Here is a 15,019-nt window from a genome sequence, read left to right as displayed (position 1 = left end):
CTCCTGCTCTGGTCTGAGCCACCCCACAGACCCAGTTCAGTGCCACTGAAGCATACTTGGCAAGGGACATAAATGAAACAGCAGCCCAGTGCACCCCTCAGCTGTCAGGCTGTACCCTTTCTCCATGGGTTCTGTCAGTCCCTGTCCCCAAGTTACTTCTTAGCGAAACGTGGCCAAGCCACCTGGCTGAATGGGTGCCTGAGCTCCTGCCACATGACATCAGCCAGGGCGGGCTCCCCTTTGGTGGTCCCGCCCCCTTCCCTCCCGCCCAGAAACCTGATCCAGCTGAAGGACTGATTGCAGGAAAACTTGGCATCTCCCCAACTCTGGTGGCTAGCTGCAGCCTGAGAAGGTGCAGGCAGCTGCTGCGAAGCAGGCCGGCTGGGACACAAGTTTGGCAGGGAGTTAACAGGCTGGCCTCTGGTAGGACTCACCTTGAGTGTCCACTCTGAGGCCCTCCTATGTGTGGGAAGCTCACCATGAAGCAGTGGATCCTGCAGGCGCTGCTTGCCTGGCTGCTGCCCACGCTCCTGGCACAGGGAGAAGGTAAGGGGCTCCGGGGACACATGCAAGACTGGACTGGCCATCTATAGCCCTGGAGTAGGGGAGGCCTTGAAGGGTTGAGGGAAGGAGAGTCTGGAGCAGTCTTGCTGCAGGAAAGTCAGGTGTCTCACCACATGTGAGCATGAGAGCATTTCGAGGCATCATGGTCAAGCTAGAGTTGGGGAAGTTGAGCTTGGTGACAGCAGGGCTTCTGAGAGGGGAGCAGAGCAGTAGCTTGTTTAGCAGAAATATGCAGACAGGCGCCAGGAGAGAGGCTCCTCTCCTCTTTGCCCTGCCCCTAAACTCATCAAGTGGCAGCTGCAAAGGAACTTATAGCTTATTTGGTTCACTTTTTCCTGTTGAAAGTGAGGTCCAGAGAGCAGGAGTAATTCACTCAAGGTCACACAGCTTGTCAGCAGCAGAGTGGGAACCAGAGCTAATCTAGAAATCTTCCTTCATCTTCTCTGGATTTTGTTGCATGGGTTTTCTGGGTCTCTTTCCTACAGTTCCCTTTCAGGGCTAACTTCCAGTGATAACAAACTTCTCTCCATTCCCTTCTAACTCCCTTGAAAACTGGGCATTTTAGTCACAAAAGGAACTGTTTCCTTCTGCTGCAGACCAGGAAATTTTCTCCTCCTACAGAAGTGGGTTGGACCAGCCTCACTGGGGCATGGTGTGTGTGGATGCCACCCGGGGGCTGGACAGGTATAAAGGGCTGTGGGCAAGATGATTTTCTGCTGTGAGCTGTCATTGGGGGAAGCTCAGAGGATGAAGCAAATGTAATCCATAGGTGATGACTGGTCCAGGGCTTCCTAGACTGGGTTACATAACCTCCTTCCCGCAACGGCCCTTTCCTCCAAGGGCCCCTGGGATGAGTCTGGGGGCTCTCCACACAACAAGAGTCCCAGTAGATGGGATCTGGACTGACACGGGTGTCCTGAAGAGACACAGTGGTCTGGGTGTGAGACTCAGTTCCTCCACATTCAGGGCACAGCTCTCACCATTCTGAGCTTCAGGTGTTCTTATCTGTGAAATGGGCTGCCATTCAGAGATTGAAATGAAGACTGTATTATTGGATATTATTGCAAAGGAGATTCTCAAAACAACAACAACAACAACAAACACAACAGTCTCTTGCTTTCCCTCTCTCTCTGCTTGTCTCTGTCCTTCTGAGGGAGGCTGAAAGCTTATCGGGTAGGTGGGTGAGACCCAGGAGGGGACCACAGGACGGATATGCTGCAGACCTGCAGGGAGAGACAGGATGAGAGGAGGCTATGCTGTGTATTAGAAGCCAGGTTTGCTGCACCTGGTCTGGAAAGAGCCCTGTGGACCCTGCAGTTCCATCTCTTCCTTGCTATATGTACCCTACTCTAGGCTGTGTCCTCCCCACCCCATATTTCACGTCTCTCCTTAGGAACTGTTCCTACTATTTCCCAGAAGGAAGCTGGGGTACACATGAAATCCCATGGAATAAGGCCAGGTCCGAGGCACTGGGCTTTCCCATCCCCCCAGCCCCCCTGCCACCTTCTGCTCTGGGAGCAATTTGGTTCCTCCTGGGTATCTCCATACCTCACCCTCACCTCCTTCCTAACCTCATCCACTTTGCCCACCAGGCCACATTAGAAAAGGACCTGGCATCATGAGTGGCTATCTTGGATCGTGTGTGTGGCTTTTGGCAGGAGGGAGAGGGGATCTTTCATGGGATGCCCACCTTTCCTTCTTCGACAGTTGCAGCCCAGGATCAAGAAGGAGACAGTGAGCTGTGTGCATGCTGCTATCTGAATTTGGCTGAGGAAACCCTGCGGCAGTGGGTCCTGAGACCCTTTCTTGTGGTCCTCTTGCCTGTTCATAGCACGTGCACCCACAGCCCACTTCCCTTTAGCTGCTCCAACCTCCTCCTCACCTTCCCTAGCAAGCCAGCTCCCCGCCCTCCTGTAAATGAGTGCTCAGGCTGTCCTAGGAGACTGCCCATTGTGATTTTGGCAAGAATCTCTACAAACAAAATGCTCTAAAGATGGGAATTTCAGTCTGTTGTGGGGATCTGGGAATATCATGAGGCGGGGACACACTCCTTCCAAGAGCTTACAAACCAGAGCAAGAGAACCAGGGAACGTTTCAGGGCTCTGGTTTCCACTTTGAACTGTTCTCCTTTCCAGCCAGGCAGAGGGGGATCTCCCAGGCCCAGAACTCCACCAGGCCTGCCCTGCTGAGGCTGTCCGACCACCTCCTGGCCAACTACAGGAAGGGCGTGCGGCCAGTGCGGGACTGGAGGAGGCCCACCACCATCTCCATTGATGTCATCGTCTACGCCATCCTCAACGTGGTGAGTGTGGCCCCAGACTTCAAATCCTCCCCTCAATGCAGAGATGGATCCTTAAAGTTGAGGCCAAGTCACCTGCTGAGCAGGATAGAGCCCTAGAACCTGAGGTCTGGCACCACAGCTGAGGATGGACTGCAGCAGAATCTGCACAGCTGCCCAAACCATGAGCCTGGGCCATCTACAGCCAGTGGTCACTTCCTGCCTATGGTTGTCCATGCAGTAACCTGGTCATCACCTCCCTATGTCAGCCATGTGGGGGGTGAAGACTTTCTTATTCATCTCTATGCCCTTAGTGCCTTACACAGGTCCTGGTACGTGGCAGGTGTCACTAAATGTTGATAATAGATCTATTGTCAACCAACAAATCAATTGAGTAATGAGTTTCTTCATCAATTACTGTAGCAGGGTGGGGTGTCCTGCCCAGCAGAGGTCAGACATTGTGCAGAGTTATAAACGAGAAGGCAACTGTAGACATGTGGTGTCTGTTTTGAGGTGGGGGAGGCAGAACCCGACTACACAGTCTACTACAGTCACCCTGGCCCCTTGATGCAGGATGCAGTCATGGCCCTCAGAACATCTCTGGAAAGAAGCCCAGAAAACTGCTTACCAAGTGCTTCAGGAAGGAAAACTGGGATTAGGTGAAGGGAAGGAGAGTGATAGACTTTTCACTTCATGTGGTTTTGTGCATATATACTTTGTATACCTTCTATTATTATCATCTATTATGTTACATGTAATATAATAGAAGATAACAGAAAGTATATTTATACCTATTGTATAGTCTCTATTATTATGTAGTGTATTTGTGCCCTTTGTATAACATATAGCATATATAACATATATACTATAAGTGTGTGTGAATACACACACACACATATATACATACACATCTTTGAAGTTGAAAGGAAGTCATATTTCCTTGTAGCGTGCCCTAATAAAATGCCAACTTGTCCTGACTGGCCAAGCATCTCCAGCTTGGGCCCCTTTTGCTCACTCTCCTTCCCAGGGGAATAGGGGAACAAGGAAGCAGCTCTTTTTTGGGTTGGTGCATGCAGGGCCACCAGTCTAAGCTCCCTTTCCTTTTCCCAGGATGAGAAGAACCAGGTACTGACAACCTACATCTGGTACCGGCAGGTGAGCAGAGCCGTCCCTTGCCCACGCCCACTTGCTAGGACAGGGACTTCTAGGAAGGCTTTCTCTGTTCGAAAGAGTCAGGGATCTCAGTGGTCTTGGTGAGGAAAGGTGCGGGGAGAGTTTCAAAGGCATGCTCAGCATGAGATTCAGGAGTCTTGAGTCTTCCTCTCTCAGGACAGGGAGTAGAAGGAAGCTTAATGATCAGTGGAGGCCGGACACTGTGGTGCACACCAATCCCAGAGACTTGGGAGGCTGAGGCAGGAGGATTGCAAGTTCAAAGCCAGCATTAGCCACTTAACAATGCCTTCAGCAACTTAGCAGGATCTTGTCTCAAAAAAAAAAAATTAAAAAAAAAGGCAGGGGATATGGTTCAGTAGTTGAGCACCCCTTGGTTCAATCCCCAACTACCCCCCCAACCACACACACGAAAAATTAAATGGAGAGGAAATCCCTCAGAGCCCTCTGGTTTCTGAAGTTCTTCACAGCATCCCAGACAAGTGTTTGTCCAACCCCTGTTGAAGGACCTCCAGCACCTGGGAACTCATGAGGCAGCCCCTTCACTTTCAAGCAGCTCTAATTACTAGAAAGTTCTGCCTTCAATTTAGTTAATTGGGTGACTGAAACAATTTATCCATTTAGCCCTCGCAGTCTTGGCTGTCCCCTCTTATCCAGTTTCTGATGGGCATGGACCCAGCACTGGTAGGTGGATATCTCTGAGGTCTTGACTAAGCCCTAGCTCTGAGCTGGAAACAGGAGAGGTGGCTGCCTATAGGCAGGGCTTGCTCTGGTGGATGCTAGGGATGTGGGAAAGTCAGAGCAGAAGGGGAAACTAAAATGGCTGAAGAGAAGGGCAGGAGGATGAGGACTATTCAGAGGTCAAGCAGAGAGGCTCTGCAGACACAGCTGGTATACATGGGTCTCTGTGAAATCCTTGCCCACTCTCATGGACATGTTCCACCAGCAGCATCAGCAGCTCATGGGGCAGGGAGTAGGGTTGAGGAAGAAGTTAGAAAGTTGATGTCTGAGATACTGCTCCATTACTGCCTCTTAGAAGGATTCTTTGATATAGAACACTTTTCCTCAAAGGAAGGACCCTGAACATGGCTAGGCATCCTGGACCTCCTTTCCCTGGAACATCAGCCTCGGTCCCTCCTCTTTACCTCTAGGGTCACTTGTCTGCTCCAGTTGGTTGCAGTCTGCAGTGAGGGAAGGTCAGTCTGCTATGTACCAGCAACAATGCTAAGGGACTGGAGTTGGAAATGCAGTCTAGACTCAGGCCCTATGCATGATGAGCTCACAGACTAGTGGAAGCCAGATCTGCCACAGACAAGTGGACAGACCCCTGGCATGCAACACAACAGCTGCTCATCATGGCCAGAATGTGAGAGCACAGAGGGAGTACACCTAACACAACAGGGCTCCTAGAGAAGGGGGCATAGATACCTTGGCTAAGTCTGGAAGAATGAGTACAACGTACCTTTGCAAAGAAGACAAGGAGCATGGGAGAAGGTATATGGGATGCAGAGATGTGGAAGTTTCAACAGTTTAATTCCATGTGGAAGGAGTGTAGAATTCACATGGTTCTTGAGATTTAACTTTACCCTAAGAGAAATGGGGCAAAAGAGTGCTATGATCAGACTAGACTGGCCATTCTGGCATAGGAAGAGTGGAGAACACATTGACCAAGACTTAACAATAGTTGGGCACGGTGGTGCATGCCTGTAATCCCAGTGGCTTGGGAGGCTGAGATAGGAGGATTGCAAGTTCAAAGCCAGCCACAGAAAAAGTGAGGCACTAAGCAACCCAGCAAGACCCTGTCTCTAAATAAAATATAAAATAGGGCTGGAGATGTGGCTCAGTGCCCGAGTGCTCCTGAGTTCAATCCCTGGTACCCTTCCCCAAACAACAAACAAACAAACCTAACAATATCCACCTCTGCTTTGAGGTGGATGTTTTTATTTCCATTCCTTTTTTTTTTTTTTTTTTTTTTTAATACCAGGGATTGAACTCAGGGGCACTCAACCAATGAGCCACATCCTCATTCCTTTTTTATATTTATTTAGAGACAGGATCTCACTGAGTTGTTTAGTCCCTTGCTGTTGCTGAGGCTGACTTTGAACTTGAGGTCTTCCTGCCTCAGCCTCTGGCATCACTGGGATTACAGGCACGTGCCACCATGCCTGGCTTCCCATTCTTACGTATGTAAACCAAGACCCAAGAAGTTATTTGTTCAAGATCCTGAAGTTGAAAAAACGAACAAACAACAAAAAAAAAAGATTCTGAAGTTTGAGGTTGGTGGTTAGGAGTCCTTTAACATTGGAAATGGTTGTAGGCCTTCCCAGGGAGAGGCTGCCTCAGTCCGTGATATTATGCATGTAGGGAGAGTGTGAGGACAGAGGTGAGGGGCTCTCCATTACTGCTGAGTGCTTTGGGTGCCACTGACACCCAGATTTTCCTGAGCCGATGCCCATCTGTTGTCTGGGCCTGAGGAGGGAAGCCAGTGAGCGTGGTTTTCAGCAACCCTCCCTGGAGATGGAGGGGGCTCTGGTGACCATCGTTCCTCCTCCCCTAGTTCTGGACTGATGAGTTTCTCCAGTGGAACCCTGAGGACTTTGACAACATCACCAAGTTGTCCGTCCCCACCGACAGCGTTTGGGTCCCAGACATTCTCATCAACGAGTTGTGAGTACTGTCACCCAAGTCCGGGCTGTGGGGTGGCTGAGGGACAAGATGGCTGGCACTGCCTTCGAGATATTCCAGCCAGACTCACCCACTATACATAAAGTTAGCTAGAGCTCAAGTTCTCTTTTCTTTTTAAAATTCATCTTTTTTTGTGCCTGATGTTGAAACTCTGTACTTCATTAGTCCAAGGGCCCTCATCTCAGGAAAAGAAGCCAGTGAATGAATTCACACTGAGTTATAATAGCCTAATGGGGACAGCTGCATTTTTAAAGAGGACAGTTATGTTTCTGAAAGGAATGGAGCACTGATGGCAGCCACCGTGCCTGGCCACAGAGGGGATTTGGAGCTAAGGATCACGCTCAGACCTCCCAGGCCACGTCTGTGCCTTCAGCTTGAAGCGGGTCCCGTCTTTATTTCTAGCAGCCAAACAGTCTCACTTGGCTTCAGCCAACAGAACTTCTCCCCCTCCTGCAGGTTCATTTAGGGTTCACCAACTGAACTTCTGAATTGCACAGCAGGGAAAATGTGTGGGGGAGGGATGGACAGAAAGGGGAAGGTGGCAAGGAGGTCCACCCAGTACCCACTGCATTGCCCAGCTCCACAGGGCATTTGATATTTTCTCAAGGGAGGCTCTTGACCATGAACCCACCACTCAATGCCCTGCACAGCTCAGGCTGGAGGCTTTCTGGGAAATCTGCTTCCGGTTGAATCTTCACTTTCAATAGTGAAATAGGTTTCCTCTTAACTTCTTATCTCTTAGCCTTCCCCACAGAAGATTGAAGGCTCAGACCCTGGGCTCAGCCCACTTCCTGCCACTATGGTCACTTGGGAGAGCCTTAGGGTCCAGCATCAGCCAAAAGAGTGAGATGAAATCTTGTTGGATTTTTCTGGGTTCCCCGAATTCTTATCCATGATTTCTCTAGTTCTTTTTCTGCTGGAGAGTATATTCATTTTCAAGGACTTCTAAAAATGGGAAGTAAAGAGAAATCAGAGTCAAATAGAACATAAGCTTCCATTCTTGCCTGTAATCTCAGTCCTAGAGGTTCTGGGAGCCAAGCTCTACCCAGCTTGGGTGTACATGTGCATGCACTTGTGTGTGTGTGTGTGTGTGTGTGTGTGTGCATGAGGGCAACTGGACAGGCTTTCTACAGCACGAAGCTTTGGGGTTCCTGGGTTGCTTCCCTGCCTTTTGTGGCTAAGTTTCCAGAGGAGTAAAGGAGAAGTGCCCTTTCCTACTTGGAAGGTAACCTGACAATGGTGGGTTAGGAAGCCTAAGATAGATAAGAACATTGGAAAGCTGTGGCCAGACAAAACCCTCTGGATTGTCCTGCTGCCTGTACCCTCCCTGAGTTTCTTTCCCTCCTGGGCTCAGAGATCTTCATACTCCCAGGGCTGGATCTGCCTCTTGAGCCTCCACACTGATCTCTCTTCCCTGACCAGTGTGGACGTGGGGAAGTCTCCAAATATCCCATACGTGTATGTTCAGCATCAGGGTGAGGTCCAGAACTACAAGCCCCTCCAGGTGGTGACCGCCTGCAGCCTCGACATCTATAATTTCCCCTTCGATGTGCAGAACTGCTCGCTGACCTTCACCAGCTGGCTTCACACCAGTGAGTACGTGGGCCTTGGGAGGTGGGGGCAGAGGTGGGAGCAAGGACACCTGGGCAAGGAGCACTGAGGAAGCATTCTCCCTTATCACCCACTTTACTTAACTTATCTCTTTTCTTTACTTTTTTTTTTCTTTTCTTTTCTCTTCCTTCCTTCCTTCCTTCCTTCCTTCCTTCCTTCCTTCCTCTCTTTCTTTTTTGTTTTTTGGTGGGGGTCCTGGGGATTGAATCCAGTGCCTCACACGTACTAAGCTTTACCACTGAGCTACATCCTGAGTCTCAACTGCTAATCTTCTTAATGTCATTGAGGCTCTATTTCCTCATCCTCCAAATGGGGTCAATATCACTATCCTCACTGCCTCCCCCAGTAGTGGAAAGGATTTCATGAGACAGCGTGAACCAACTTCACATGCTTATTAAGGGACAGTTCTTTTCCAAATATCACAAATAGGATCTGGCACTAAGGTCTCTCAGACCCACTCACTTCTCTTCACCCCCAGCCAAGCCACCCTCATCTCCTGCCCAGATTTCACCATTTGTTCTTGTCCCCCTCCAATTCATGCTCCTCACAGCAGCCAGTGAACTCTTATTAAAATGCAAATCTGATTGTGTCACTTAAAACCCTGATGGCTTCCCAGCAGTCCTGGAACACATTCCAAATCCTTGACCTAGTCCTGCCCACAGTCCACCTCTCCAGCTTCATCTGGTGCATACTCTGGGAGCTCTGCTCCAGCCCAGCTGCCTTCCTCTTTGGGCCCACAGCCCCTGTTCTTCCATTTCACCCATGCTCTTTCCCCTCCTAGGCTACTTCCCCCACTGCTCCCCCTCCTGCCCTAAATCCATACCCAGGCTGGCCAACCTCTCTGCTCAACTTTTTTAAAAAAAAATATTTATTTTTTAGTTTTAGGTGGACACAATACCTTTATTTTATTTTTATGTGGAGTCAAGAATCGAACCCAGTGCTTCCTCATGCTAGGCAAGCGCGCTACCATTTGAGCCACATCCTCAGCCCCCTCTGCTCAACTTTCTGAACACCACCTAAGTATTAGCAACCTGGGAGACCCTCCCCCCCCCAACTCCCAGAGGAGCCCATCATTGTCCTGCAAGTGTAAAACACCCTGTTTTTCTCACCACCTGTATGACCCTGTCAGTACTTATTTGGTGTCCACTTCTGAAATAGATACAAATGTAGAGAAGGCAGGGACATGATTTGTGCCCCACCTTTAGATTTCTAGCACAGGGCCTGGCACACAGGAAGACATCTGGCAAATTATTAAATGTATGAGTGTCAGGTGCCTCCAAGAGGGCTAGGGAATGAACCTTATCCAACTGACTGCAAAAAGGCAGCCTTTGTTTCTATTTCGATTTATTCATTATATTAAATTATGGCAGTGAAATAACATCCTTGAAAAAAACCCCAAAACTACAGAGAAAGCCAAAATCTCCTTTGCCCTCTACCCTCAATCTCAAACACTTCCCCCCAAATTCCATGCAATAAGAGTTAACTGTTGGGCTGGGGTTGTGGCTCAGTGGTAGAGCACTCTCCTTGCATATATGAGGCACCGGGTTCGATCCTCAGCAGCACACACAAATAAACAAAATAAAGGTATTGTGTCCACCTGCAACTAAAAAAAGTATTTTAAAAGGTTAACTATTTTTTATCAGTATAAACTTCATAAAGTATATTCTTTCAGGTTCTTCTCTATGTGTTTATACTCACACATACATATCTACAGAAATACTGCATATACTACCATATACTAGTACTTGATTCTTTTTACTCAGTGATAGCTTCTGGATGTTTTTACATGTTATTGCAAGATGGCAAGTTCAAGATGATCCTCATGAATTTTAATTGCCATAGAATGATTTGGATCTATCATAATTTATTAAGCATTTTCTTATTGATGGACATTTAGATCTTTTCTGTATTTTGCTGCAGTGGATACTCTGGTCCTTTCTAATGCACATATGCATATCTTTTCTTTAGTATAGATATAGAGAAGTAGAACTACTATGCCAGAAGTGAGGAGTTTTCTCATTTTTCTAGTTCAACTTTAAAGACAGGTTGCTCTGAAGGCAAAGATGATAAACCTGTATTATATTTCATTTCATAAATGGATAATTTTATGTATGCATGTATTGTGGTGCTATAGATTGAACTCAGGGCCTTGCGCTTGGCAAGTGCTCTACCACTGAACTACACTCCTAGTCCTTTTTTAAAATTTTTATTTTGCTATGTTGCTGAGGCTGGCCTTGAACTTGCCATCTCCTGCCTCTGCCTCCTGAGTTGCTGGGTTAACAGGCATGCACCACCACACCTGGCCTATGTGTGAACTTTCTTTTTCTTTTCCACATTTTTTAAATTGTTGTATTTGGCCAATATCATTCCCCAGTATTTCCTCTTTCCCTCCAGACCTCCCTTCCCTGGTTTCTTTGCTCGAGTCTACTGATTTCCCTCTGATTTTCTTAAGATCTACCCCACCTTTCTTTTCCTTTCTTCTCTCTAGCTTCTACATATGAGAGAAAACATACGATCTTTGACCTTTTGAGTTTGACTTATTTCGCTTAACAATGTTTTCAAGTTCCATTCATTTTCCTACAAATGACAATTTCGTTTTTCTTTATGGCTGAATTAAACTCCATTGTTTATATACACACCACATTTTTTTTTGTCCATTAATGCACAAAATATAAAGATATAATTTGGCCAATATCACTCCCAGCACTTCTCCCCTCTCTCCTCACTTCCCACCCCTGGTCCCTTTCCTGTACTGATCTCCCTTTGATTTTCATAGGATCTGCCTCCACCTTTCTTTTTCCTTTAAAACATATGACCTTTGACTTTCTGAGTTTGACTTATTTTGCTCAATGTGGTGGTCTCTAATTCCATTCATTTCCTTCCAAATGACTTAATTTTATTTTTCTTTATGCCATGCTTTGTCTTTTCAAGAACATCCATATGGATTTACATAGAAGTGGCGCTAATTTACAACCCCACAACAGTATAAATGTGTTTCTTTTCCCCACATCCTCTCCAGCGTTTATTGTTGTTTCTATTCTTGATGACTGCCATTCTGACTGGCTCTGTCTGGGCTTTCTGATGAATGGCTTATATGGCTCTTCGTGCTGTGCTGTGTTTTCACTCAAGGCTTTCTCTGCCCACACTGCAGGCCTGAGAAAGGCACATTTTACAGCTTAGAAAACTGAGGCTGGAGGTTAGAGCAAGGCATGAGGTCCCACTCACCTGACATCAGCGTTCCCTGGTTACTGCCAGCCCCATGCGCCACTTTCTAAGGGTCTGGCAGGCTCCAAGCACTAGATTCCATAACTAGCCTCTTTTCTTCTCTCTCAGTCAATGACATCAACATCTCCCTGTGGCGCTTGCCAGAAAAAGTGAAGTCTGACAAGAGCATCTTCATGAATCAGGGCGAGTGGGAGTTGCTGGGGGTGTTGCCTCAGTTCCGGAAGTTCACTATGGAAAGCAGTGACTGTTACGCAGAAATGAAGTTCTACGTGAGTGGGAGCAGATGTGGGTAAAATGGTGACAGAAACTACTAGACCTTCATACCAGGGGGGCTTATGGAGGCATATTGGAAAAAACTTCCCTAGCCTTTTTCCCAGCTCCAAGGTCCGGAGCTTCAATGAAGTAGAGAGGGAAACTCAACTAATTGTCCCTTACACACCTGAACAGTTGCAAGCCTAGATTGACAGGCAGGATGTGGACACTGTCCATTTCCTCCATTGAGCAATCCAGGCTGGAAGTTCCAGGAAGCCAGGGGGTGTGGGCTAGAGGTGGTAGCTCCTGCGTGCAGAGCCCATCCGCCTCAGGCTTCTCCCAAGCTTCTCTCCTGTTCCCAGGTGGTCATCCGCCGGCGGCCCCTCTTCTATGCAGTCAGCCTGCTGCTTCCCAGTATCTTTCTAATGGTCATGGACATCGTGGGCTTCTACCTGCCCCCAGACAGTGGCGAGAGGGTCTCCTTCAAGATCACACTCCTCTTGGGCTACTCGGTTTTTCTGATCATTGTGTCTGACACGCTGCCTGCCACTGCCATCGGCACTCCCCTCATTGGTAAGGTCCCTCCTGGGAGAGGAGCTCAGTCTGGTGAACCTGGCCCCCTCCCACCTCCTCTGTATGTCTCTTCTCTCTGCCCTGGGGCACATAGGTGTCTACTTCGTGGTGTGCATGGCTCTGCTGGTGATAAGCTTGGCCGAGACCATCCTCATTGTGCGGCTGGTGCACAAGCAAGACCTGCAGCAGCCTGTGCCCACCTGGCTGCAGCACTTAGTTCTGGAAAGGATCACCTGGCTACTTTGCCTAAGGGAGCAGTCAACCTCCTGTAGGCCCCCAGCCACCACCCAGGCCACCAAGACCAACAACTGCTCAGGTGAGAGGGAAGGAGGAGAGGGGCCTTTTCTGGACTGGGTGTAGGAACATGGTAGGGAGTCTCTGGAGGATCCCGGGCAAGGCCTGGGAATTAGGTGCATTCCTGCACCATGCCAGCAAAGATGTCAGTGTGGACTTGTGCTTCACTTTTGCACTTCTCATTGGCTCAGGTGTGCATGAAGAGGGTAGGAGGCCTGGAGTCTGAGCATGTCAGAAGCTGAGCAAATGGCCTCTAAGATGGGCCTAGAGGAAAGGTCAGATGGATGCCCTGCAGGTAGTTATTGGCCTCCTTGCCTCATCTGGTCAAATAGTGAAGCTGGTACTTCCTAAACTTTCTCATTCTAAATCGCTCAAAGGCCAGGTCCTCAGAATTTCCATCATCTATGAAGTAGAAAGACACTAAACATGGAGCTCACACCTCCTGAGGACCACCTCCTGAGGACCTGTTGTAGCTGCTGTTTGTTGTTGGTGATGGTAGTGTTTGGTTGGTTGACTTGCTGAGCACTCTGTGCCAAGAATATATGAAGCGCTCTGTGCACATTATCCCGAGTAATACTCAGGATGACCCAGTAGGATTGAGTGAGTTAACAGAGGCATGGAGAGGCTAAATAGTTCCTTCTCTATCACAGAGCCCGGGCTCTCTCTGCTCAGCTCCTATTCATCCTTCTTCCTGTGTTCAAGCCTTCTATGTGAGACTTGTAGTGTATCCAACACTATTTCATCATGAGCTGGTGAACTAGCCCACCAGCCTAATGCTCAACTTCCCTTGGTTAAGGTAGTTATCTGTTAAGTTTGCATTTGCTAGTCCAGAAGGACATGGAGTCATGGAGAGGAGGACAGGGACTCCTGCTAGCCACTCCCTTCTTAGGTAATATAATGAAGCAGAGAGAGAGCAGTGGATTGGGAGTCCAGGCACCTGGCCTTAGTGGTCTTACCATTAAATGATGCTCCAGTTGCATTAATCACTTAACTTCTCTGAGCTCGGCATTGTCATAGAAAAGCAGGGATAGTAATCACTCTTACTCTGCCTCTCTCATGGGGATGCTGTGAGGTTCAAATGAAATAATGGATGTCAGATTGCTGAGGAAAACCCACAGGATGTTTTTAAAAAATGCACAGGAAGGATAAACACTGATTCCATGAAACTGGTGACTTGAGAAAGGGGTACAGAATGTGACTGAGGAGGAAGTACAGGAATCCTCCATCATGTTGGTTTTTAAAAATTTGTTTAAGTTGGATGGTGAGTATGCAGATGTGTAAGTTATTCTCAATACTTTTTGTATCTAAAATTGTTCATAGAAAAATTTCCACAGGCTGTAGAAAGATAAGGGACAGTATTTGGACCATCCAACAGTCCTCTCTTCCGCCAATTCTTTGTCCTTCTTCCAGCCATGGGAAACCACTGTAGCCATTTGGGAGGACCCCAGGACTTGGAGAAGACCCTGAGGGGCAGAGGCGGCCCTCCCCCACCACCACGGGAAGCCTCACTGGCAGTGCGTGGGCTGCTGCAAGAGCTGTCCTCCATCCGACACTACCTGGAGAAGAGGGATGAGATCCGCGAGGTGGCCCGGGACTGGCTGCGGGTGGGCTCTGTGCTGGACAAGCTGCTCTTCCGCATCTACCTTCTGGCAGTGCTGGCCTATAGCATCACCCTGGTCACACTCTGGTCCATCTGGCATTATTCTTGAGTGGGCACAGCCCAGCAGGGTAAGGGGTACAGGGCTGATTAAGATGGGGACATAGGATTTCCACTTAGTTCCTTCAGGGCCCAGAGGATGTCAGGGACATTCCCAAGACACAGATGCAGTCCCATACCCCATTTCCAATGCCAGTTCATCTAAGCTATCCTGAACTATGGTCTGAACTCTTTGCCCCAAAATTTAGTGTTTAAGATCCTTACAGCGAACCCCTATCCACAGCTGCCTGTTATGGCTTTACATCCTGCTATCTTAGATTAGGAGAGACCCACGCATTCCATAACTTCACTCTCCTTATCTAGGCCTCAAGTCTCAGTTTCCCTTTGGCACTTCCCTAGAATTCTGCTTATTTTCGCCAACCTTGTTTTTAGTTTGAAGGCAAAATTAACTCTCTGCTACCGGGGCCTGATAATCCTGCTCTAATGTCTCCTTCTTCATTGTCACCTGTGGCCACTTCCCTAATATTCATGCTCCAGCAGCTAGTGGGGGGGGAGGAATAAAATGCTGTAAACCCTTAAACTCTCTTCTTGACCATTGTTAACAGCTTTGGGGAAAGATTGGATGAGTGGAAGAAGAGGTTTAAAGTTACTAGTAGGAATGGGGTTCTGGAATTAGTTGTAGTTTTAGTTGTTTGATGCTTTCTGGATGA

The 15,019-nt window shown here is 48.2% G+C and overlaps 1 protein-coding gene across 2 annotated transcripts; it reads left to right on the top strand.

Annotated features, from left to right (window-relative positions):
* The first annotated feature begins 246 nt into the window (after positions 1-246).
* On the top strand, positions 247-14,814 carry Htr3a (5-hydroxytryptamine receptor 3A). 2 transcript variants are annotated; one of them, XM_015490047.2, is made up of 9 exons: positions 247-546; positions 2,700-2,866; positions 3,953-3,997; positions 6,570-6,679; positions 8,120-8,289; positions 11,642-11,802; positions 12,148-12,358; positions 12,453-12,674; positions 14,063-14,814. In XM_015490047.2, the coding sequence occupies exons 1-9, from the start codon at positions 462-464 to the stop codon at positions 14,359-14,361; spliced, it is 1,470 nt and encodes a 489-aa protein (XP_015345533.1). In that variant the 5' UTR covers positions 247-461; the 3' UTR covers positions 14,362-14,814. The 2 variants fall into 2 exon arrangements, with proteins under 2 accessions (XP_015345533.1, XP_015345532.1); XM_015490046.2 differs by having other exon boundaries at positions 390-546; positions 12,453-12,681; positions 14,052-14,814.
* The last annotated feature ends 205 nt before the right edge of the window (positions 14,815-15,019 follow it).

Source organism: Marmota marmota, unplaced genomic scaffold, assembly GCF_001458135.2.
Source record: "Marmota marmota marmota unplaced genomic scaffold, marMar, whole genome shotgun sequence".
Taxonomy (NCBI): domain Eukaryota; kingdom Metazoa; phylum Chordata; class Mammalia; order Rodentia; family Sciuridae; genus Marmota; species Marmota marmota.
This window is presented reverse-complemented; position numbering and strand designations above follow the sequence as displayed.

Coding starts and splice junctions, on each gene's coding strand:
- Htr3a (XM_015490046.2), top strand. CDS start 462: ATGTGTGGGAAGCTCACCATGAAGCAGTGGATCCTGCAGGCGCTGCTT. Junction 8,290..11,641: donor CACCAGCTGGCTTCACACCA/GTGAGTACGTGG, acceptor CTTCTCTCTCAG/TCAATGACATCAACATCTCC. Junction 11,803..12,147: donor ACGCAGAAATGAAGTTCTAC/GTGAGTGGGAGC, acceptor TCCTGTTCCCAG/GTGGTCATCCGCCGGCGGCC.